The sequence below is a fragment of the Corvus moneduloides genome, chromosome 1, assembly GCF_009650955.1.
Source record: "Corvus moneduloides isolate bCorMon1 chromosome 1, bCorMon1.pri, whole genome shotgun sequence".
In the NCBI taxonomy this organism is placed as follows: domain Eukaryota; kingdom Metazoa; phylum Chordata; class Aves; order Passeriformes; family Corvidae; genus Corvus; species Corvus moneduloides.
In genome coordinates this window covers 96,374,095-96,398,943 of record NC_045476.1, presented here as the reverse complement: position 1 = coordinate 96,398,943, position 24,849 = coordinate 96,374,095, and the positions used below count along the sequence as shown (strand labels likewise).

At 39.7% G+C, this 24,849-nt stretch overlaps 1 protein-coding gene across 3 annotated transcripts in view; it reads left to right on the top strand.

Moving 5' to 3' along the window:
• The window catches only part of MOCOS (molybdenum cofactor sulfurase), a 209,275-nt gene that overhangs the window by 71,439 nt on the left and 112,987 nt on the right, over positions 1-24,849 (top strand). For all 3 annotated transcript variants that reach the window (XR_004242053.1, XM_032119208.1, XM_032119218.1), the window contains exon 4: positions 11,626-12,264. Coding sequence is in view for 2 of the 3 variants with exons in the window: in XM_032119208.1 (XP_031975099.1) it covers positions 11,626-12,264 (639 nt within the window). In the remaining variant the exon portion in view is untranslated. The remainder of the gene's footprint in view (positions 1-11,625; positions 12,265-24,849) is intronic.

Sequence of the window (24,849 nt, the reverse complement as noted above, 5' to 3'; positions counted from 1 at the left end):
AAACATCCATTCATAGTTTCTGGGAAATCTTGGGGCTGTTTGAGCCAACACAAGAAGGTGGTTCAGTGGGAACAGCATGCAGCAAGGGCACACTAAGACCAAGAATCTGTTGGTCAGCTCAACAAACAAGCAGAAAAGCCTTTCACTCCTGAGTGTTTCTGTAATTATGGTTACCAAGATGTTTTCACTAAGAATTCATGATGTTGTGTAATTTCTACCTCACAAGTGATCAGATAGTCCACTGTTTTACCAAAGTATGAGCCTCGCAGGTTTCAGGAATTCATGTCCCAAGAGCACTGGCTGTGCTCTTCATATTATTGTCACTGCCCTTAAGGAAGTTTTTGCAGTTTTGTGTAAAATGCTTCAATATTCTTCCTAGAAAGCGGAATCAGAGCTACACTGAAGTGGGATATCACATCACATGAAAAACAAATGGCAAAAAACTGGTGGCCAGCTGTCTTCCAGACTTCACTCTTGGGGCTTTTCCCCACAGCAAGGTGAAGTACAGACTGCTGTTGAGGATTTGTTTGATTTGCTGGGATACCACGTAAAGTAAAATGCTGTTGAAATGCATAAATAGATTTATGTAAGCCCTCTGTATTTTGAAAGCAGACTGAAGTGATTTCAGATTAACATCTTCATCTAAAGTCATTTCCAGACAAAGCACAGTACTTGAAAAGTTACCCTTGATGAAATAAGACCTATATATGTGCAAGCATTTGCTATAGTCTCTGTCACTATAGTAACTGAGACCCAGATTCACAAAATCATGTAATTCCCACTTAAGCACCTGAGTTCCTCTGAAGTTCTGGGCCTAAGTATTTCTTGAGTAAATGTGAACTCACTGTACAGGCCTTTTATGAATTTCAAGAAATTATCCTTTCTTCATAATTCTTTTTTCCTCTTGAGCAAGAAAGCTCTGGCAGGAGATCTGATGATTTTTTGTAGTCATACTGTGGCAATATGTTGTAGAGGTGGTTCCAAAAGGTTATACTGGAATCCATCAGTTTCTGAGCTTCTGGACATTTGGGATCAGAGTACTTCATCACCACTGTGGGTCCATTTTATGTAGTTGACTCCTTTTGACATGAAAGCATTTTGTCTTTGTTTCCTTTCACCTTGTATTTTGCAACTTTTCCAGAGAAAAATATTAATATTAAAGAGTTGACAATACATGCGTGTGCCAGTTTGGCCAAATTTAGAAATATATCCTCTGAAAGAAGGCAGGTCACCACCCCTCCCCTACCAGGTTTGGGAAAAATAAATTTTCCTCAAAGGAAAGTGAAAGAGATTAATCGATTTATTTAACAAACACAGGGGAAAAGGAAAATAATGCTAAATAATGAAATCTCTCGCTGTGGAGAAAAACCTGGGAAAGTGTTTGAGTGTTCGAGTCCTCCCTTTGGTCTCCTTGGAGCTGGGGCTTGGCTCGGGGCCAGGCCCTCTGTGCTTGATGGAAAGTCCTCCTGACGTGTTCTGATATTGAAGCAGTCCAGTAGAAAAGGGAGAAAATCCAAAATTCCAGGGAAGGAAAAAAAAGTTCAACTCTCAGTCTCTCTCCAGAGAAAAAAGAAACTGAACAACTGGCCAGAAACTGACCCAGGAGCAGCAAGCCGGGTGCTTCCTCGCTCCCCTGCCGCAGCTGGAAAAAAAAAAAGTCGCTATCTCTGTGTGACCTTGAACAAGCTGCAAACTGCTTTGAAAAAATTTTGCCTTCCCCCTCTCAGGCTCAGTTTAAAGGCATAGAAAGGCACAAGAATTAATTTCTGGGCATAGGGCAGCGATATGGGATACACATCATAAAGTCACCCCAAGACAATGCATGATATGTGAACACTGATATTTGTAGTTGATATCTTTCAAGATTAGGATCAAGGCCTTGTTTCAGAGCAGGAATTGGAGTAGAAACCATCAGATAGATCTCAGCATTGGGAAGATGTCTTCCAAGTGGCTCATCCTACCAGGGAGGTGGGCAGCTCTACTCTTCACAGGCTATAGACTCTGGTGTATCTATTTTCTGATAACCACAAGAGTGATTGACTCCTCACACTTCAGAAGGGAGATGGTAGAAGGAGATTGCTAGCCATGTGGGAGTGCTTGGGACCCACACACCTTGTCACAGCTGTTGCACTTTGATCCCTGGCACTCAGGATGGCTCAGGGATGGACTTGTTTGGAGCAGGTGTAGAGCAACCCTGGTACACAGGAGTTGCACAGGCTTGTCTATACAACTGCTCTCCTCCTGCCTTTCAAACCTACCTCAGTCCCAGGCAATACCACCCCAAAAAGAATAAATAAGTAATGGAAGACTGAGTGAGCATATGTCTGTGCTTGACTCATGCACCACAGAATAAATCCTACTGCTGCTGGAGAGTGTGAGAGCTGCTGGGTTATGCTTTTGCAGCTATGCTTCATTACTCATGCCTTACAATCTAAAATACCAGGCAACATGCAAGTAAGTCAAGCTTACTTGATAGCAAATCCATTTTGTAAACAGGTCATGGACTCGTTGTCCCACGTCCGTTCTCTGGCACCTACAGGGAAAAGAGATTGGCCAGAGTCAGAGTGTCTGGGGTATGTGACACACTGTTTTAGGAAAAAGTTGCTGTAGTTTTTTAATTGGCTACAAAACCCCTACAAAAGAAAAAACAAACCACCATGGCTGAAGATATCACAGAAGAACACAGTTTAAAGGCCAAATCTAATCTGGAAACAAATTCCACTAAATAAAATTTGAACAAAGAATAATGTTTTAAAAAGATTGGAAGCCATGGTACATTATTCAAGATTAAAAAATGGCTAGCTTATAAAGTTTTTTCAGCACCCTAAAGGATATTTAACTTCTTATCTGACGTTACTTAAAAGGTTAGCCACTGTAAAACCTTGAGAGTTTGGAACCATCAGAATGCCTAAGTGGGATTTTTTTTCTGAAACAACCTTTACAAATTTGAAATACTTGGCTGAAAATAGCCAAGTGTTATGCTCCAGTTGATTATTTCCTATTGCTATGATTATTTCCAAAAAGCAGAAAACAAAGTGTAGTAACTTCTGACCGGTTACCAGCAAATATCTCTACAGCAGGTAGGCAGGCCTCATGGCAGTGGGTGCTTGCTGGCATTAGCAGTATTAATTAGACACTGCAACACTGAGTCTCCCCAGCAGGAGCTCAGAACACCTGCAAAGGTCAGAGATCAGGACTTACTAAGATTGGGAAGAGGGATGATTGCGCTCCAAAGATGCTGAGGTTAAGCTGGATAAGTGTAGCTGTGTATGGTGCACAAGGCATTTAGATGCCTTTGGTGTGCAGTGGAAGGATTTGGACGTGTCCAGAGCAAGACACCTTAGCCTGAAGCAGACCTCTAGCTTAGGTCAGATGAGCTTTTTGATGCAGAGCCTGTGGTCTTTGGGTGGCTCTAAAATGATGTGCTCTGGTTTCCACAGTGTAGATGTCTTACAGTGATATGAATTTCCATATGCACACCCTTTACTTTGTTCCCGTAGCCTGTGAATAGGATATTGCACATATTCATGGTAGAAATGACATCTCTGGCTGGTATTGTGCTGTCTCGAGTGTTCACCATTTAAACAAATCTTGTGTTCTTTGTTTCTGTTCCTGGCATGCCTAAATATAAACCTTATGGTCTGTGCTAGGTAAGAGGAAGATACAGTGACTTTAGGTGTTTGGTGTAACTTATGAGGAAAATACTGTATTGAAAACATCTCGCACTGAAGTTGCCTAGACACCAACTGAGGTGATATGCTAGTCCATGCACAAAATCTTCCTATGTTTGTTTTTAGATTTGCTTCTTCCTAGTGACTCCTAAGACTTGCTGCAGAAATAGCTTGAATTCTAAGACGTGAATGATTTAAAAACTGATTTGTATTAATTTGTAGTTTTTCAATTTGGCAATTAGTTTTTGCAAATACAGTTTGGAACGGATTTCTCATGAACTGTTTGATGTTTATGGCTAGTCCTCCTTAAATGGTTCCCTAAAATATGGGTTATTTTTTCCATTTCTTTCCTGGTTACTTGAATATCAGGTGGTGAATTCTTCTTTAAAAAACCTATGGTATAACTTTTCAGAGTCATTTGTGTCGTAATTAATGAAAATACTAGGTTTCATGGGTGTTTTTACAAATCTTTGGCACTTATTCAAGTACTGAAATAAACAGATCTGGCTGATCTTACTCAGAAAAAATATCCACAAAGTGGTTTTAAAATCATGTAGCTATTGATCTTCCTTCTCTACACAGAAAAACAACATTTAATTTCAAAGAGAAGAGTTACCCAGGGGCTTCTGCCACATCTAGGAAGTTACAGGCGTTAGAGACTTCTGTCAGTGAGAGGAGTTATAGTTGCGTATTAGAACAAACTGTACCAACAGGTCGCTTGTAGTATCGGATTTTGTGGATTTTATGAGTCCTTCTGACTGTTTTGCTCTTTTGATTACATGCGGAGCCATAATACCACCCTTATTTGTAGTTTGCTCTGTCACTGTGCCAGGTGTGACACTGAACACCTGCTGGATGTGCACTTTGAAATGAGTTATGAGGGTCAACACCTCTCAGTCAGGGTGTGTGCTTGTTATAGGCTTTATTCATCAAAGCATCTTTTCCTGCAGGAAGATGTTTTGTGGTCATTAAAGAGCTCCTGCTCTTCTGAAGCTGTTATGCAAGGGAAACTCCAGGCATTCTGCTGAGCTGCCAGCTTTGTGGAGCTGGAGAGAGGATCTGTTTGGTGAAGACCGACTATGACCCTTTGTAAGCAAATAGGTATTTCCACAGTGTGTCTCCAGTGAACTTGGCAGGGGAATAAATGTAAAGGATTATAATGCTTCAATTCAGATGGCTGAGTGTGAATGCCTAAAGAAAGTGTAACGCTTTCAAATAGCAAGGGGGGGACTTTTCAATCACCTGCCTGTGCCAAGTGGAACTTTTGAGGTGCATTCCATCTAATCATTTATTTTGTCTCCAGGGAGGAAATAAACAACAGTCATATCAATGGGTAAGATCCTAATCACTCTCATGCAAGCAGTAATGGGAAGAAGCTGGGTTCAGAATGAGTGCCTTTCAAGTAAAATGGTCAGACAAGAAGTTTATGTGTATGTAACTAGTGAGGATAAACAAGGCAGTGTGCAGCTATTTCACAGTTAGCGTGCGCTCTGAAAACTTTAAATTTGTACATTGTCAATATGAGAAAGGAAAATGAAACAGAAAAGGGAACTGACTGAGGAAACTTGGAGAGAGAGCTATAAAGGATTATTTATCCCAGTGCTCTTCCTCATGCTAGTATTAATCCATGGGCAAATCCTTCTAATTTGGAGGATCTCCACTGGATTAGCTGCACAGGTTGCAGAGGTGATATGGTATAGATTTCTGATGAAAACATTTCTATAAGAAAAAAACCAAACAAAACAACAGCAACAACAATGAAAAACCAAACAAAACTCCCCAAACCTAAACCTTTACAAGAGCTTTTTTCAGTAAGTTAATGTTTTGCTGAAGGGAGACAGATTAGGTAAATTTTTTCCTGCTTGAGTATATTTGATTCTTTAAAGCATTTATAGATTTTAGTTTGCTTTTGTTTGAATTGGGAATTGACAATGAGAATATAACTTGAGGCTGTGGCATACTGGATTGAATAGACCTTGTCTTTATGAAATAAAATATATTTCCTACCCAGAAGGCCTGTCTTTTTAGTCTGTAAACTGGAACGTTCCCCTCATGGATATAGATGTAAGCTGTCACTTCTGTCAGCAAGAGAAATTAAAGAAAATTTGGGTTGTGTGTTAAGAAGTATATCCTTTTCTACGGTATCCTTCTGTGCTGGCTTGAATGAGGATAGCCACATCTTCTTTTCCTTTTTTTTCTGTGTAAGTAGAGAGAAAAACATGTACAGAACTGCTACTGCACAAGAAGTTAAGCCTGAAAGCAGGGGTGGGTCCTGCTCTGTAACAGCCACAGCAGTTTACAAGACCTTAGGAACTCTCACTAAAGTTGGTGGGAGTTTTTCCATTGGCTGCTTTGATCGCTGGAGCTGACTCTTAATTAATAAATAGGGAATGTTAAAACACTCTTACCCAGAAATGTAGATTCAGCCACTGTCTATACTTCCCACATGCACTTGTGTCCAGAAAGGATTAAAATGCCAGTTAAGGAATTAAAAAAAACCAACAGCAACAACAACAACAAAACAAAAAAAACCACCAAAAAAACTCCCCAAAATAAAATATTTTCTGGCTCAGAAGTAATTTATTAATTTTATTCTTACAAAACCTATTCATTAAACAACAGCATGTCACATCTTTTCAGTTTCTATAGAGCAGAAAACACTGTGATGATACTTCTAAGGCCCAAGGTAAGCATCTTTTAATACAAGTCTAAACTGGATTTGTGAATCCAGCTGGCATGACACTGAAAAAATATTAAAATAGAAAATACTTTTAGATTTAGATGTGCAGCTGAAAAGATTCCTTTATAAAATGCAACCTAAACTTGTACTGTTGTATAGGTAACTATGCTCTGTCTTCAAATCTGAATCTCCTGTTACAATGGCAATACTTAAATTTTTATAAGGGTTTTTTTATCAGCTACTGACTAGAGAATCATTGTTCTGATGATATTTATGAAAACTCATATACAGTCTAAATAAAAATGTGAATACAAATATAAAAAATGTAAACCACTAAGTCCCTGAGCATATTTTGATCTTGCCAACTAGAGATAGAAACGTTTGCACCAATTGGAATTAAAGTATGGCAGGAAGCAAATCTAGCAATATAAGTTGCTTTTCAGTTTTTTACTAGCTGTTTTCAAAAGGTAGATTTGAATAGAGAGAAATTGATGTAAAACATATTTTTTGAAAGTATTTTAAGCCTAGCAGTATGGAAGAAAAGCCATGTCAATCAGCTGAATTTTGGGAGGCTGTAATGGAAATGGTGTAGTATGGGAATAAGTCTGTTTGCTACTGATTTTCTGCTGAGAGCTACAAAGAGCTGATGGCAAGGAGGAACAAGGGGCTTCTTACATGAGAGAATGGCAGCCAGGAAGCAGCTTTGGAGAGCATCTCATCTAACTTTGGGTGTCACAGTGTCCCTAAGGTAGCTGAAAAAATAGTAGCCTTTACCTTCTGCACAGCTGCCAGTGGCACTGTGGAGTGATAGTTCTAATTAAACTATTAATTTGGGCTTTTGGACTGGATAAGTTAGATAATGTGACTACTCCCTCTGAATATATGACTTGATTATAGAAATCTTTAAGTATAAAGCTCATTACTAATTTTGTGTGTATTAAACGTATAAAATGAGACAGCAGGCTTGGCGGGGTTGAAAATTGACTTTCTTTGCCAGTGTTTGCTTTGAAGTGCAAAGGCATTTTGGCTCAGCTGTTGTTGTAAAGATACAAAAGTCTCCTGGCAACTTTTAAAAATTATTAAACACCAGCTAACAGAGAGGTCTCAGAATACAAACACCCACAGGGAAGTGTGGTCAAGTGGGGGCATTTTCACTGCCTTCTCTCTGGACAGGTTTCATGATCTATGTATGTCACAATCTGTGCTCCTGGGGACGTTGAGAGGACGAGGAGAAGAGGTGGCCACTCGTAGTGTGTCTTCAATGTCTGCAAAGATGGAGCTTGCAGCTTCCTCCCTGCCTTGCCAGTCTGACAGCAAGGGACTGGATTAAGTTCCTCAGCCTTTCTGCCAACTTGCAAGTGAAGGCACAGTTGTATCCATATGTTTCACAATTACCTTCTTAGTCCTTTCTTCCAAAGAGTCCTTTGAAACGTGGGAATTTGTAATACTATAAAATGCCACTGCTCTTTGCAGCTGTGAGCTGTAGTAGATCAAGTTATCAGTTTTCTACTTCAAGTCTTTAGTCCTGCTGCCAACAGCAACATTATATATGGCTATAAATCTTCCTGGAGTGTAATAAAGGTGTACTGCATTTCACTGTAATGGGGTATGTCTTGCACGAAGACAGACAGCATTAGGAATTTTGTGTGTAATAGCTAGTGCTTCCCAATATCCATGTCAAAACAGAGGATGTAGTACTGTGGGCTGCAGAAGTCAATAAGATGTATTGCAGTTTTCTATCCCTGAGTAGTCTGATTTTATCATGGCAGTGCTGCTCTAGTTCAGGATTTTGTGGTATTCATTTCATAAACCTTATTCTGAGGTGCTCGCAGCTTTTCTGCTCTGCACATCAAAAGGAGAAGGAAGTTCCCTGAATTCAGTTGCTCTTGCTTTATTTATTTATTTTACTTTTTGAGGTAAGAAATAGTTCAAACTTTTAAAATTCCACTTCTTTTGCAAGTACTGGAGTTATAGCAATTTTATAAGGCATTTGGAGACTCAAAATGCAATAGGTACTTAATTTGACTTTCAAAAGAATCTATTTGCTATCTAAGTCAATTAGAAATATAACTTGATTGTTTCTCTAGCTCTAGGAACTTAAATGGCTTTAAAAAAAAAGCATCTAATTTATTTGGAGACTTCTGAAAAGTTAACCCTACAGCTTGATTTTTTTCATCTGAAAGTCAATTTCTTGTACTGAGCTGAATAGATAATACATCAGTGTTGTGTCAGGGATTTTATTTCAGAACTTTTCAGCTATTTCTGAATTTGAATGAATTCAAACTAAATATAGTTAAAATACCCATGAGCTTTGTCTCACTCATTTATGAATTAAACATAGAGATGTCACTATTTGTGAGCCTAAACAATCCAAAATAGTATTTATTGTTTTGTAAAATTCTGAAAATGTTTAATAAAGGTACTCAATGGCTCTGATATTCATGGTTGGATGACAGCATCCCATTATTAAATCCCATTCCACCATTTTTGCATTCTAGCTATAGTCATTTAACAGTGTCTTTTGGTCAAATTAAGTGCTGTGGTAAGCAAGTACAATTCCAGTGGAGAACTTCAGGTACTACTCTTACACAAAATTTAGCATTTGACCCAGGTGTGTCTCACCCTGCACTGAGCATGTGTGGCACAAAGAGGTTGAGTGGGGAGGAGAGCAGAGAAATTATAGAGAGTAAAAGAGGAGCAGACTTGATAATAGCCTTCAGCTTGCTTTTTGTCGCTGCTCTTGTCAGCTCACTCTTATGAAAAGATGTTACATATTAAGAATTTGCTCCTATCACCAAGTGTTTTAGCTCAAAATGTATTCTGTGTGTGAATACGTAAGTTGGCCTGCAGCTCACAGAGGTAAAAATAGAGCAAGTTGGATATTTTATTGTTGTTGTTGTTGATCATTTTTCTTGAAATTGCACAACCTTTTTGCAATTTTGTTTATATCAGTGTGATGATTCCAAAACTTATCCAATATGACTGTAGAGCATACAAAAATTAGCCACATCAGATAATACATAGAAAATTATGCCCATAACCACAAAGACCCAGCCTCCTTTCTAATCTACTCTCCACCATTCCATTCCCATAGAAACAAAACTGTAATGCTTTCCTTCTCTGTCCCTGAAAAAGAAATTAGGACTCTTGCTTTTTCTGCTTTCCATCTTTTCTGTATCTAGGTAAATGCACGGAAAGAAGAATAAAGGCAGAATGAAATCAGGACTGAAATTGAGGGCATGGTTCTGAGTGGTAACCCTGCAACCAGCTGGGTTGAGGGTTTCAGGTTCCTTCACTGAGGTGTCCTACACAACACATACACGTGCTCTAAGCTGTAAAGCAGGTGATGGAGGGAAAGGCTGCACAGCACTGTGCAGGGGAAAGGGGAATGATTCAGTGACTGGAGAGAACAGGTCACAGCAATGAATGAGGCAGGCTGTCAGCTCAATACCTGATACAAAAACGTCTGTGATTGTTCCTGTCTTCAGTGCTAACAGGGTTTCTAAACTCTAATGGAAAAACTTGGGTTCTATGAACATGGTCTTTAAAAATTATGTGCAGGGCTGTGAATGCTTGCAGCAACTATCCTTTGGCAGGTCTATTTCAGAAAGATTCTTATGAATTCTTTCAAATGGTTTCTCAGAATGTTTAAAGCCTAAGTCCATGACCTGCTCCTTCATAAAAGTTGCAATTCTGTCTTTATTTCCAAGACATAAAATACCTACCATTTGCATCAGTTTTCAAAAATTTAAGTTCTAAAAAAAGTCAAGTCTCATTTGGGCTTATGAAATCATCTGTTGCATCCTGTACTTCCCAGTACCATAACAGTTTTCTTCAACTGAGAAAAGTATTCATAGTATCATTTCAGTGGGCCTTTTTAGGGTGTTTTTTTAGTGCAAATCATCAAAGCCATTGTAATTGTTTCTTTTCCAGTGTTTAATATTTGACTGTTGCACCCACCATCAAGCTCTAAAACCCTTTCCCTGTAGCATTTGTGTTTCAGACTGGACGAATAAAATTTTAAGGAATTTCAGCACTGTCCTATGTTTCATGATTTTTAACTTAAATTTGTCACATAATCTTTTATGCAACTTATATTTAAATGCACCTGCATCTTCAGTTTCTGCCTCTTCTAGCAAGGGAATATCATGTTGTATGAAACATGCAAACTTTTAATCATACACATTGGAAACCAGAGTTCATGGCCTCTCTAAGTGCTGGTCTGTATCTTGGAATTCCACAGATCAGAATGCCAGCTGCTTGGAGAGCACTTCTGAGCCGCAGCATGTATGCTCTGGTTCCATTTTGTTTGCTCTGCTCCATTCTCTGAAGCTGATGTCTCTCGGATGTTTATTACATTTTCTGTTTATATTAGTAGGAGTTTTATAAAGTTAATTCAGAGAAAGTCCATCAGGTGAAAAAGGTAAGAAAGGTGACTGAATTGAAGCTGTTCCTCAGCCTCTGAAAAGACTCATCTTGCACGCTGCAAAACCGTAATAGATGCACAGCCTAGCATGGATACCACAAGCTGTGTTAGATGGTGTTCACAAAAGGTAGTTTAGAGCCAACAAGGTGCTCTCAAGACATCAAAGAATGTCTAGTGCAGACATGCCTCCAGAGATCAGTTTGCTTTTCATAGTTTGGGTCATTGGAAAACGTTAGATTGCTTCTGGTTTGGGAAGCTTACCTTTGTGGAGCACAGAGATTACAGCCTTAAGTGCATAAGGCCCATGGAATTGTGTGTTGCTTCTTGTGCCTTCTGTTTCTATTGTTAATAACATAAGCAAGGAGCAAAGCTGTTTTCTAAGGTTTCCCTGTTGAATATTGTGACCCTTAATTTGGATGCTCACTATTTAAGTAGATTATCTTAACTGAAACATATTCTGTCTGCTCTAAATAGTCTGCAAACTGAAAACAGTAATAGTTTATAAATAAAACTGGTCCCTCTCAAGGACAGTGTAATTTTAATTATATGCAGGCTTAATTCTGATCCCACTGAGGGACCAGACTGGCCACTCTATTTGGAGCCAGGCAAATTGGCTTCTATCCTTAAGAACACAGCCACGTTCACTGCAACAATGAAAAGTGTCTCTTATGGACAAAGTGATTCAAGATCCCTTGTTGAAGCTTATTGTACTGTTTGGCAAAACTTGTCTACTATTCATAGTTGGTGTCAGAGTAGAACTTATGGTGAGGAAAACTGAAATACATCACACAGCAATAAAAAAGAAAAATCAGAAAATAAATTGATATTTTTCTTTTTTCATTTTTCAGAACATTGCAACACTTCCACACTACTGCTGAGGATTACACCATCATTTTCACATCTGGATGCACAGCTGCACTTAAACTGATAGCAGAATCATTCCCTTGGATACCTGAAGGCACTAAGCAACCCAGCAGTCGATTTTGTTACTTAACTGACAGCCACACATCTGTGGTGGGTATGAGAGGCATAACTGCTTCAATGAATGTCTTGTCTGTTCCAATAAAACCAAAGGAAATTTTGTCAGCAAAAAGCAGGTTACCAGCTGAAGAACAAAACTGCACAACACCTCATCTATTCTCTTACCCAGCTCAGAGCAATTTTTCTGGTACCAAATATCCCCTTTCATGGATACAGGACATAAAATCTGGAAAACTCTGCCCCATTAAAATACCAGGGAAGTGGTTTGTTCTACTAGATGCAGCTTCGTATGTGAGCAGTTCTCCACTGGACCTGGGAGTTCACCAAGCTGACTTTATCCCCATCTCATTCTATAAAATCTTTGGATTCCCAACTGGTTTAGGAGCATTATTGGTAAACAACCGGATTGCTCCCCTCTTGAGGAAAACCTATTTTGGAGGTGGAACTGCAGCTGCCTACCTCGCAGGAGAGGACTTTTATTTGCCAATGAAATCCATAGCAGAAAGGTGAGGCTTTGTTTAAAAAAACAGGATTTTTTGCTGATACTGTTTGCATCAGATAAATGTCTCAGGCTTGGTGTATGCACTGGGCTGTGATGCATGTGCTTTTTATGCAGTTGGATAGGTATTTCACATCTAACTCAGTTTGTCTTATTATTCTTTTTCCTATCTAAAGAACATAATCTGAAATATGCACCTTCCTTTCCTGATCTAGTTTGCCAAAACAGCTAAAAATATAAGGCTTCATTCAGTGACATAAAGGTCAATCCATGCATTTTTTAATTTGTATTTAAGGTGCCTCAGTGGAAACTTGATTTATTTTTGAAACTCTGTACCCAAAGCAGCCAGACCAAGGTCGATCACACAGTGTAACAACCCTTAGTGAAATTGCAAAGGTAGGTCTATGTATTTCACTGGACAAGTGCAACGCTTTACCCTCAAGAGAAGCTTCATCAGAATAACAAGTTCAGTAAGATACATTACCTACAACAAATATTTGTGGTGCACTTATTCCTTGACTGAGATTCTGAAGAAGATCTGAAGCTCTCCTACAGAAAAGAGAGGACACCTAAAGGAGGTCAAACATATACACATAGGAAAATGCAGGGCAATAAGGTAAGTTTCACCAGTCCTTGAACACACTGAAGTGCCACTCTTAGTGATGCTTGGTCTCCCTTCTTCATGTCAGCAACAACTTACATAAATGCAGTAAAGGGTCTTTCTTCCTGTGTCACATCTGCACAAAGGAAATGCTAGAGATCAGCATTTCATCACAGAATCATAGAACAGTTTGGGTTGGAAGGGACCTTAAAGATTGTCTAGAGGTCCAAGCCCCCTGCTGTGGGCCCAGACACCTTCCACTAGACCAGGTTGCTCAGAGGCCCATCCAGCCTGATCTTGAACATTTGCAGGGATGGGGCATTGAGGACTTCTCTGGGCAACCTTTTCCAATGCCTCGCCACCCTCACAGTAAGAAAATTCTTCCTTATATCTAATCTAAACCTGCACCCTTTCAGTTTGAATTTACCCTTGTCCTGTCAATATATGGCCTTGTAAAAAGGCTCTCTCTAGCTCTCCTCTAGTCCTCCTTCAGGTACAGGAAGGCTTCTGTAAGGTCTCCCCTGAACCTTCTATTTTCCAGTGCTGAAGAATCCCAATTCTCTCAGCCTTTGTAAGAGAGGTACTCCAGTCCTCTGAGCATTTTCATGACCCTCTTCTGGACTCATTCAAACAGATACATTTCCTTTCTATGTAGGGTGCCCCAGAGCTGGATGCAGCACTCCAGGTGGGGTCTCTGAGGGCAGAGCAGAGGGGCAGAAGCACCTCCCTGAACCTGCTGGCCATACTGCTTTGAATGAATCCTAGGATATGGTTGGCTTTCTGGGCTTCCAACACACTCGTTGCTGGGTCATGTTGAGCTTCTCATCAACCAACACATCCAGGTCCTTCTCCCCAGCAGTGATGTCAGTTCATTCTCCACTCAGCCTGTATTTGTGTTTGGGATTGCCCTGACCCATGTGCAAGATGTTTTACTTGGTGTTGTTGAGATTTATGATGTTCACACAGGTCCACCTCTCAAGCCTGCCAAGGTCCCTCTGGATGGCATCCCTTCTCTCCAGTGTGTCAACTACACCACACAACTTGGTGACATCAGCAAACTTGCTGAGAGAGCGCTCAGTCCCACTGCCCACATTGCTTGCAGAGATGTTGAACAGCGCCAGTCCCAATATCAACCACTGAGAAACACCTCCTGTCACTGGTCTCCACTTGGACATCGAGCCATTGGTGGCAACTCTTTGGATGTTGTCATCCAACCAATCCATCCACTGTTCCACTGAGTGGTCCATCTGTCAAAGCCATGCCTGTTCAGTTTAGGAACAAGGGTGCCATGTAAGACAGTGCCAAGTGCTTTCCACAAGTCCAGGTACCTGCTCTTCCCTTATCCATCAATGCTGTAGTGCCCTCTTAATAGCCCACCAAATATGCCAGACATGGTTTGCCCTTAGTAAAACCATGTTGGCTGGCAGGAATCACCTTCTTATTTAACATGTGGCTTAGCATAATTTCCAGGATGATTTCTCCATGGTCTAGCTGGGCACCAAGGTGAAACTAACCAATATGTAGTTCTTCAGGTCTTCCTTTGCTCTCTTTTTAAAAGTGGGTGTTCAAGTCAGTGGGAACTTCACCTGACCGCCATGACTTCTCAAATACAATGGAAAGTGGCTTAGCCACTTCATCCACCAGTTCCCTCAGGACCCACAGATGTATCTCACCAGATCACATGGACTTGGTCACCTTCAGGTTCCTTGGATGGTCTCAAACCTGTTCTTTTCCTACAGTGGACCATTCTTCATTCTTCCAGTTCTTGCCTTTTCATTCTGTGGCTTGGGCAGTGTGACTGGGGCATTTGCCGGTCAAGACAGAGGAAAAAAAGTCATTGAGTACTTCAGCCTTCTCATATCCTAGGTAACCAGGTGTCCTGTTCCTTTCTGGAGAGAGCCTCATTCCTAGGCTTGGAAAAGATGATCCTTGAACCCATGCAGGCCTCCTGGCGTTTTTGCCTGACTTCCTCTTCATTGAGATGCGTCATTCCTAGGCTTGGAATAGATGACCCTTGAATCTTAACCAACTCTCTTGTGTCACTCTTCCTTCCAGGGCTTTATCCCATAGCATTCTAACAAATACTAAATACATATTGATATATAGATATGTATAAAATTATAGACCTTGAGAAAGGCTAGAGGTTAAAAGGGGAAATGGTAAAAAACGCCCTTAATTCCTTTCAATTATTTATGGATGTGTATTCAGAAGCACGATGTCCTGCATCTCCCATAATGTGAATGTCTGACCTTTCACTGTGTGCAAAATGATGCTTCATGTGTTTGCACCTCTTCTGGGTATGTGCTCTGAATGCTGCTGGGAGTTCTGGTTCTGGGCTGGTAAATGCAGAGGCTGGCTGCATTCACCTGGCTCTTGCCATACAAGACCATGCATTATTTCTGAATTGGATGTCGGTACCGTGAACGTCCAGTTAATCTTTTAATGTAGAAATAAAAAGAACAGGGAAACATTGTTATTCGGACCCCTGTTTCTGATTTTTCAAACCAAAAAGGCTTTGAAGTGCAGCTCTCACTGAAATTCAGGATGACAGGGCATAGAAATCACGGGATCCCAGGGTGCTCCTGCATCATCTGCAAGCCAAGGATAAAACCAGCTTTAATTTCACCTGGGCAGGCTCTAGTTTCCAAGCAGCTTTTCTAGAGGTAATTGATACATGACTCCTGAGATAGCATAGCAGATAAAAATATCTGAAATGTGTTTTATGTCTCAGTTCTGCTTTTATACTTTCTTTAATTAAGAAGGGAAAGGTATGTGGTAACCTGAAGGGGTACTGTATTTCTGGTATCTTTTTCAAGAGTTTTCAGAGGTTGACTAATTATAAACATTTCAGGTATCTGAGGCTCCCACTGTTTCAAGGGCTTTTTTTACTGAGTCAGAAGAAGGACCTGCTTTAACCTTCTTCTACTACAGAGTTAGAAACAAAGGAAATTGACTTCTAAGTCAGGCTGGGTACACAATGTGTAATCTTGGTATGAGGGATTAAAACTAAAATAATCAAAACTGACAGCTGGATACTAGTTGCCATTAAACACCAAAGTGTCATGCAGACAGGTCTAAGTCATTGTACATAGGTCAATATTTATACTTGGCCTCATCTGATCCTTTAGTTGTTATTTGAAAAGCCAATATTTAAAAGTTCATGTTTAGAGCATTACTGATGCAGTCCATAACCTCTCATGAACTGTGGAGACTTAAAGTTCTGCCTGGAGAGGCTTGAATTTTTCAAAGATAGGTCAGGAATGAGGCTAACTTTCTTGAAAAGTAAAAACAACAATACAACAATGTTGTATTGACATCCTCAATCAATGTGCTTCAAGCTATAGCACCTTTTTTTTTTTTTTTTTTTTTTTTGTTCAGCTGCTATGGGTTTTGCTTTGTTATGTTTTTAAAGTGTTTTCCCAATAATAAAATACAGGCAGAGCAGTTAGGAACAGAACTACTACAGTTCAAATGAAATGCCAGGTCACCATAGCTGGAGTTAATACGATTACCTTATCTGTGGGCCACATTTCCATTTCCTTGCTAGTGGCTGAAACACCTCGGTCATTATTTGTCCAGTAACAGCAGGTCCAGTCAGGTTTTATCTCTGCCAAATTGCAGTCAGGAACCTCCATCCCTGCAGGTATCCAAACCCAACTGGCGGAGGCCCTGAGCAACCTGCTCCAGCTGGACATGCTTTAGGCCAGAGGTTGGATTTGAGATTCCCAGGGGTCCTTTCCAGCCTCTGTGCTTCTGTGATTGATTTTGTGCACCTCTTCTGAGCTCCATCTGCATTGTCTCTTCAGACCTGTCTTTGTGATTCCAAAAGGTTTTATTTTTATTTTACATTTTTTTTAAAAAAGCTCGTTTACAGTGTGTGATTAGTATTCGGAATGAACACACTGAAACGTCATTTCGTCTGATAATTCATAAGGAAACTTGAACTCTAGCAAATGTCATTGGAAAAGGGGATTTAAATATATGTGTCTGAGTACTGCTAGCAGAAGGTATTCCCCATTCACACATAATCCAAGAGCAATGTACTAAGAAAATAGCTTTTTCTAAGTCAAGGTGAAACTTGAGCAGAAACATGTAACGAGCGACGGTTTATCCATCTCTCCTACCCAAGACTGTCAAAATGGTTGCCATTTTTCTTCATAGATGCAGCTTTTGCTACTGTTTCTTGTATTTTATTTTGATGTTCCTGCTATATAAATTAATATACCGCAGTCTCTTTTACATTTCTTTAATATCTTTAAATCACTTCCATGTTTTCCCATTTCATGTCAGTAGCCAATCTTCCTATCTCAACTTTTAAAATCATGTTTATTGTATTCTCATCCTTGTATCAAACAGCTTGACAAATTACTATTATCATTCACAAATCTAGCCTCATTTCCCATGTTTTTTTTTTCTGCACAGCATGAGATAATAAAATGATATGATTATGTATAGCAAGAATTCAGCGATAAAATATTCATCATCTGCTCTTTTTTTCTTTTGTATCTGGGAGTGCTATTCAGAATCTGATCATCCTGGAATTTATGACTCAGGGAAAAGGAGCTGTTGTGTTATCTGTAAATTGGGTATCTGCATCTTAGTCTACCAATGTGAAATATTTAGTGCATTATCTGTTGTGTGTTGTTCATTTCCAAATGCATTTTCAAAAGCTTTGTAAATCCAGGTGGCATGACTTTGCCCCTGACAAGTTTAAGTGACTATTGCCTCTGTTGTTCGAATAATTTGACAATCCCAAAGCAGCACACACACTTTTGTAATCTATTATACATTGCACTTAGCCAAAGCAGGTTTCTTTATTCTTGATGCTGTGGCTGGAGATCCCTGGGACAACTCTGTGCATGCTTATGCAGTGTACGCTGATATGGTTTGAGTCCGCAATGGCATTCTGGGTTTGTGTGTGCTCAGGGGAAGGAAGCAAGGAATGGGAAATACAGGCAGAAAGCTAGGGATAAAAACTAGAATCCTAAGAGCTGGAGTTGAGACAAAATCCTGAGGCTGGATGGTGGGTATGCAGCAGCTTGACAATCCTTTGGCAAATAAAGCTGATCTTCTGCTTGAAGCTATCTCTTTAGCGTGATTGTTTCTGTCAGCCTAGAAAGAAAGAATATAGTGACAGGTGCTGGCTTATTCCATAGAAGCTCTTCACAGTGCTCAGAAATCACCCAGGGCCTGGACTGTGCTGAGAGGAGCACAGTCTTTATGTGCAAACTCACCTTGTAGTCTGGCATATGCTCATTGGCTCCACACAAGAGGACTTTGGCCATCTGCCCATGATTACTTTATGTGGTAAGTGGACTTAAGCATCACCCTGTCAAAAACCACATTTTGTTTAAGCATTTTGCTATGATTCTTCTGCATTTTTATGACATTTAGAGATCTCCAAACAGGGCAACTTTTGGGAGAATTTCAAAATCTCTAAATTTCATGAACAAGCACCTTTTCAAATAGCAGTGGTGGATTTCAGATTAGACACTTGGGAAGTAGTCTTCATTTCTAATGTGTGTTTGCACCATGAGACTGCCTTCTGCACCTGACAGATCGGTGGCAGCCACTGACATGGACTCGTAAGCCTGAACAGGGAACATGACAGAGAACAAGTCTCTTCCTTCCTCTCAGCCCCCAGTGCCACCATGTCCTGAAGAGATGAGAGGTCAGAGGTCCTTGAAAAGAACTGCATAGGACTCTCATTCAGCTGTTCTCCATGTCTGAAAGGCAAAGTCCTTTCATTTAACTGCTGGAACTTTCACTTATGTAATAGAACTTAATTCTTACGACTTTTCAACTGTTTTTCAAAACAAGAGCTGTGGAAAAATAAAAGGGTAACTGTAAGAAGATTCAAGTAAGCCATTACTCTTTCCCTTCTCTGTTGAAGTGTAAGTATCTGCTGGCAAGTTTCATGCAGTCTGTTTTGTTACCTCTCAGGACATCCAAGGTGGCAGTTGACATTTGCTGTGTTTTTCTGCCAGCCATCACTGCAGCCAGCCAAATTCTTCAGTATTTGATGCAAAGGAAAGTTTTGCTTATTTTTTTGTTCTAAGTCCCATCATTAAGAAGGCATTCATATGTCGTTTTGCAGTCTAATCTTCCAGGTGATTTTTTTTTCAATACTGAAGTTGTTTTATTCCCCAGCATAGTCAAAATAAACTGAAAATTGTACATCAGCGACCCAGATGGTATCCTGAGGGGATCACTTTTGATCTTGATTCACCATGGGATTCACCTTAAATTGCTGAATCTGGGATAAACTGAAAGCAGTGCCCCTGATAAATGCTTATAGAGCATAACAAGACACTTAAAAACATGTTTGTTAACTTGGATTAGTGGGCAGTCACCAAAACAGAAGCAATAATATAGGTAAAATTTTGAAGAGGCAACACAGTTGGCAGAGGTGGCTTCTGTTATGCAGCCAGCCCTACCTCTATGCATTTGCACGCTCCTGGAGTGTTGGTGCTAGGATGCAATCTTACAGTATGGAAACAAATACAGAAGGAGGTGTTTTTCTCAGGAGGGGGAGGTAGTGGATCTTGCAAAATTTTTAGAAATGTTCAGCAAAATGAAATCAATAAAAACCAGAATACAAAGAATTTTTTAACTGTACCGTGGATTCTCTTACTCAGATGGAGGCTAATCCAAGTAACCATATTTCCTCTTTTGTTTTGCAAGTGTCATCGAAAGCCAGTAGAAATCATGGGCCCAGTGTAGCCACATGCCTACCACAGAGAGGCACATGTAAATCACACCAAGCACCAATCTGTATTGTTGGGAAACTCCATCCCCCTATATGAATGGAACCAAATTACTGATTTATGAAATAAACCTTATAAACTGCTAGAGAGCTACAGCACATTCATTTTTTAAAGAGAAAAATGTGGAACTCATTGTAAAATGCATTTTTCTTAAAATATAAAGTGTTTTGAGATGATAGCAAGAAAGAAGGGAATTCTGGCTTATACCAGGATTCAATTTTGCCATTGATCAAATACAGTAAAAATTATGCTTGAACTAGGATGTATTGTTACAGTCATTATGGCTAACAAGGTGACATAACATAGTTTTACCCTATGGAGTTCTTGGACTCAAATTTCGAATCAAACATTTTCCCTAAGACTTCTCTAAAAGGCTTTGTGCATTTCTAGCACCAGCTATTGTGACTTTACAGAATTGGTTTTCTGCTGATAAATTTATGGCACATTTTTAATTATGCTTTGTAGATTTTGCATTTGTGATTGATTAACATGTTTGATATATGAGGAAACATAATGGTAACTTGTTTGGCATACAAATCACATTTCTTTTCTTCACCATTTGTAGTGTGTACTTAAAATGTCATGATACTGGATGTAAAAGGGTGAGACTGGCTTTTTGACCCAGATAGTATTTACAATATACAAGTCCTATTCAATTACTGTTAAGGGAGTGATTTACTTTAAAGTGCAGAAATTAAAGCTTTTGCTCTCTCTTTTTACCTCAGGCAGTTCTTAGTAACAGGAATTGCTGTAAATACTCCATGGTATAGTATATAATTAGTATAATGCTCTTTCTTTGACTCCTGAAGTCTCAGAGACAAAAGCATGAGCTAAGGCAGACATATGGAAGAGCTGTAACTACTATCAGGGGGTCAATTTAGATATTTAACATTATTTTAACCTAGTTTTTATGTGCTCTTAATCCTCTGGCATGTGTATGTGTGTTTAAATACTTTCCAAAGCGATGCTGAAATTGTTTTAAGTTGGCTGCTGAAACTTTATTGGCTTCCTTGGAACGAGTTCAATCTCAGTTTACATGGTACAGCCCGAGATGTGCAGAAAGCACCAAGTCTGGGCAGCATCATGTGCTGCCCACAGGTCTGGTCCTGCACAGAGCATGTCCCTGTACCTCTTCAGAACCTCCCAAACAGGAAGGAATCCTTCTCAAATCTTCCCTCCTTCCCCAGGAAAGCCATTACTGCTTTCTCTAACCTTTTGAGGAGAATGGGGAAGGAAGGGTGGGTTTTTCATGTGTGTGTGTGTATGTGCTTCCATCCTCCTTAAGAAGGAAATGACTGTGACAAGGTGTTTATACTTTCCATTTTGCAATTTTTTTTAAAGCATAAGATAATGTAAACAGGAGAAAGGCGTGAGCTAATAGAAATAAGAAAAAGCAGAATGGAGATGGCAAAAATGGAGGTAAAGTTGAAACAATGTGTCTGTACTAGTGCCAGCCCCAAGCCAGATATGGTGATGTGAGGTTGCTGCTGCGAGGGTGGCAGCTCTGGATGTGGAGAGCAAATCTGCCCTGGGAGCTGACCCATCCAGATGAGGGGGGCTTCTTCAGGCAGGATGGGGAGGGCTTGGGATGTTAGGAGCAGATGGGGAAATTGAAGAAATACGGCTTAATGTCTCTGTCTCCTCATGTGTCTCTGACCCCCAGACAAGTAGTGTTGGCTTGTTGGAAGCTGTCATAAGATCTGGATCAGGGCCATTCCCTTCAGCACCTACCAAAGCTTCTGGCATGTCTTCTGCATGGACATTGCCACCCTGGGCTTCAAAGCAGACGTTGTAATCTGTGAGTTCTGCAGATTTTTTGTTTTGCTGAGCAAATGAGTCCAAATTGAAGGATCCTGCTGTGCATGGCTGCCATGCCACCCAGTCATTCTGCCAGCTGGGTGGACTTTGCACTGCAGAATAGGACACCCAGGTCCACATGTGGATTCAAGACTCATAGGTGTGCATGCTCACAGCTGTGAAGATGTAGTTTAATTTCCCATGTGTGGATGAGAGCTGAATACCACATGGCCCTCTCAGTGTTCAGGTAGAGCAAAGTAACCAAGGCTGTGAGCCCCACACCAGTCCATTTGCTAGGGCTGATGATGAACTGATGCCTTTGCAAGTGCAGCTCCATGACATGCCAGGGGTGCCTCTCCAGAGACATGCACCTGAGGAGCAAAGTTGTGTGGCTGCGCAAACCCTGCATTTTGAACCTTCTTGGTTTCAACAGTTTTGTCATTCTTCTGTTGAAAACTTTCCTGTTGAAACAACTCTTAGACTTAGGAGATAGTACTGTGTTGGGTTTTAAAAAGAGTGATGCACAGCAGTGAAAATTGTGGAGAGGGGAATCTGTTCTCCAGAAAAGGACTGAAGCATATGTATTTCAGTCAGTCTCTGGTTCACAAACTCCTCGAGCTTTAGCAGAGATGTCAGCTTGTAGTTCAAGTCGAGTAAGTTTATGCTAATTGCATTGGTGTATTTCTGTATGGATCCTTTTGGAAGCAAAACTTTCAGGAAACACTTATATTCTCTCTTCTCACAGCAGTTCCTGTCCCCATACTACTTGTGTGGATTTAGTTTATTCTTTTTTGGGGACAGGGAGCAGAGGAAGGCATGGTAGAGTGCCTGGCAATTAAAATCACTGACTGAATGCCATCCAAATTTAGTTATTCCAAAATGGGATGGGACTAGGTAGTTTCCTTTAATATTTTGTCCTTAATGGAAATAATCATTATGCAATGAAAAAGTATACTTAGAATAGAAACTGCCTGACCACAAATGACGAAACATCCCCTCTACTATAATGTACTATTATACTCTAATGTCATGAATTGATGTTAATCATTCTTGCTAACTTTTACTTGCCCATTTCAGCAAGAACAGACTAAAAATCAGTGTGTTTCAGCATGTTGTGCATGGATTCCTTGAGATCCATGAATTCACTGTAAAGGGTCCAGCAAAGGAGACTGAGACACCTCCATGTGGCATATCATGTGGCAATTGCAGATTTGATCTTTTGAAAGAGAGCTTCATCTTCACTGAATTTTTTTCTAGTCTGGTGAGTTCCTTCCACTCAGATTCATGCTTATAAAATCTTTTTGGAATGGTATTCTTATCAGACTTATTCTTTTCAGTATCATCAGAGATCTCTTATCATTTAAGAAAAGGATATGTTTTTTCCTGTCTAAATGACATCAAAATGCAAGAGAGAAAGCTGAAATGCTATAAAGGTTTGTCTGTGTATAGCAGAAGACCTACAGAACTATCTTAAATTTAGTGACTCAGATTATGTGGCTTCTTATTTGGTACGCGTATTATTTTATATTTTATTTATACCTAAGCTACAGGGAGATACTTTTTTAAAAAGTTTAGTGTTCACTGCCTTCCTAGTGGTAAAAAAGAGATATATAGAAACAGAGTAGTTTTCATGCTTAGATGACACCACTCAACCTAGTATTTGAAGATTACAAGTACAAGCACGGGTTTGGTCTAGGCTCTTTTTTTTCATGTTCTCACTAGTCAAATATATGCAAGAGTGCATCTGGCAGTTGTGCTCTTGGGAACCCACGAAAGAAACATCTACAGGCTTCTCAAACAGATTTAATTTATAAGAAAAAGGAAAATATTGATGCTCTTGAGAAAAAGGGGTTTTACAGTCTTTCTTAAGTTTCACATATAAGCAACGGTTTCCAAAAAATGGAAATACGCAGATTTGATTAAAGACTTGGCTGTCACATTTGTGTCTGTTCATGTTCAATTAAAAAATTCAGAGGGATTCTCTAGCATTATTATAATCTACTTTTTTAATATCTAGGCATTTATATTATCAAGTAACATCTGCTATGGCTTAATAACTGTGTCAAATGATTGTAATAGCTTTATTTTTGGTGAATTTAATGATAAAAAGTTTTAGAGCTACAGCAGGGAGAGTATTAATGCTGAATGGATAGGATCTCCTATTTCATATTTTATGGCAGACATTTTGCCATTATGTTTTCAGGTTGTACTCTGAAGTGGCCCCCTTTTTTTTTAATTGTTGCTGATGCCAACAGTCTTAAGTTCAGCAATATAGATTGCATGGATTATCTCCATAATGTCCACTGCTAAAAAGTGGTTAGTATGAATCTAACTCTTCTTATCACTCATTTTGGCTTTATATTAGAAGTGTCTTGATTGGTCTTAAGTTACGTACATTAATATATGACCAGTTTAAGTGGGAAAAATGGTGTGATGATTTTATTAATGAAAGATTTGACAAAGGATTTGACAAAGTCTGTGCTCTTAAGCAGATCAGTAAGTTGATGCCAAGTAACAGGAACCCAGTTAACCTTTCCAAGAAAAGAAAGTGTATATATATATATATAGTTTTTTTTTTTTTAGTTTTTTTTTTTTTTTTTTTTTTTAGTTTTCTGCTGTCAGTATATGAATGAAGGGAACTGCTTTGAAGTTTTCATCAGTATTAGAGAAGGGTGTTGTTCATATTTATTATGAACATATCATACTTAGGTCTTGGGTTTTCTGTACATACATTTTTCTGTGTTTTATCATGACAGGTTAGTTTAGAAGGACAGTTTCAAAATAAATAGCGAAAGTCATTGTTAGCCCTAGATATTTTGACTTTTATCTTAAGAAAGATAAAAGATAAACCTTTTATGACCTTTTATCAAATTAAGGAAAGCATGTGTATACATATAAGAAATCACAGAATCACAGAATCACAGAATATGCTGAGTTGAAAGGGACCTACAAGAATCATTGAGTCCATCTCCTGGCCCTGTCACACCATGGGCTTGGGAGCATTGTCCAAAGGCTTCTTGAACGCAGGCAGGCTTGGTGCTGTGACCACTCCCCTGGGGAGTTTTGGGTTTCAGTGCCCAACCACCCTCTGGGTGAAAACCTTTTCTTAATATCCAACCTAAACCTCCCCTGATACAACTTCAGGCCACTCCCTCAGGTCCTGTCACTGTCACCACTAAGAGGAGGTCAGTGCCTGTCCCTCTTCTTCCCCTCATGAGGAAGTTGTAACTGCAATGAGGTCTCCCCTCAGACTCCTTCAGGCTGAACAGATCAAGTGACCTCAGCCATTCCTAATGTGGCTTCTCCTCCAAGCCCTTCACCGTCTTCATTGCCCTCCTTTGGATGCTCTCTGATAGCTTAATATCTTTTTTATATTTTTGTGCTCAAAACCGCACACAGAATTCAGTGTGAGGCTGCCCCAGTGCAG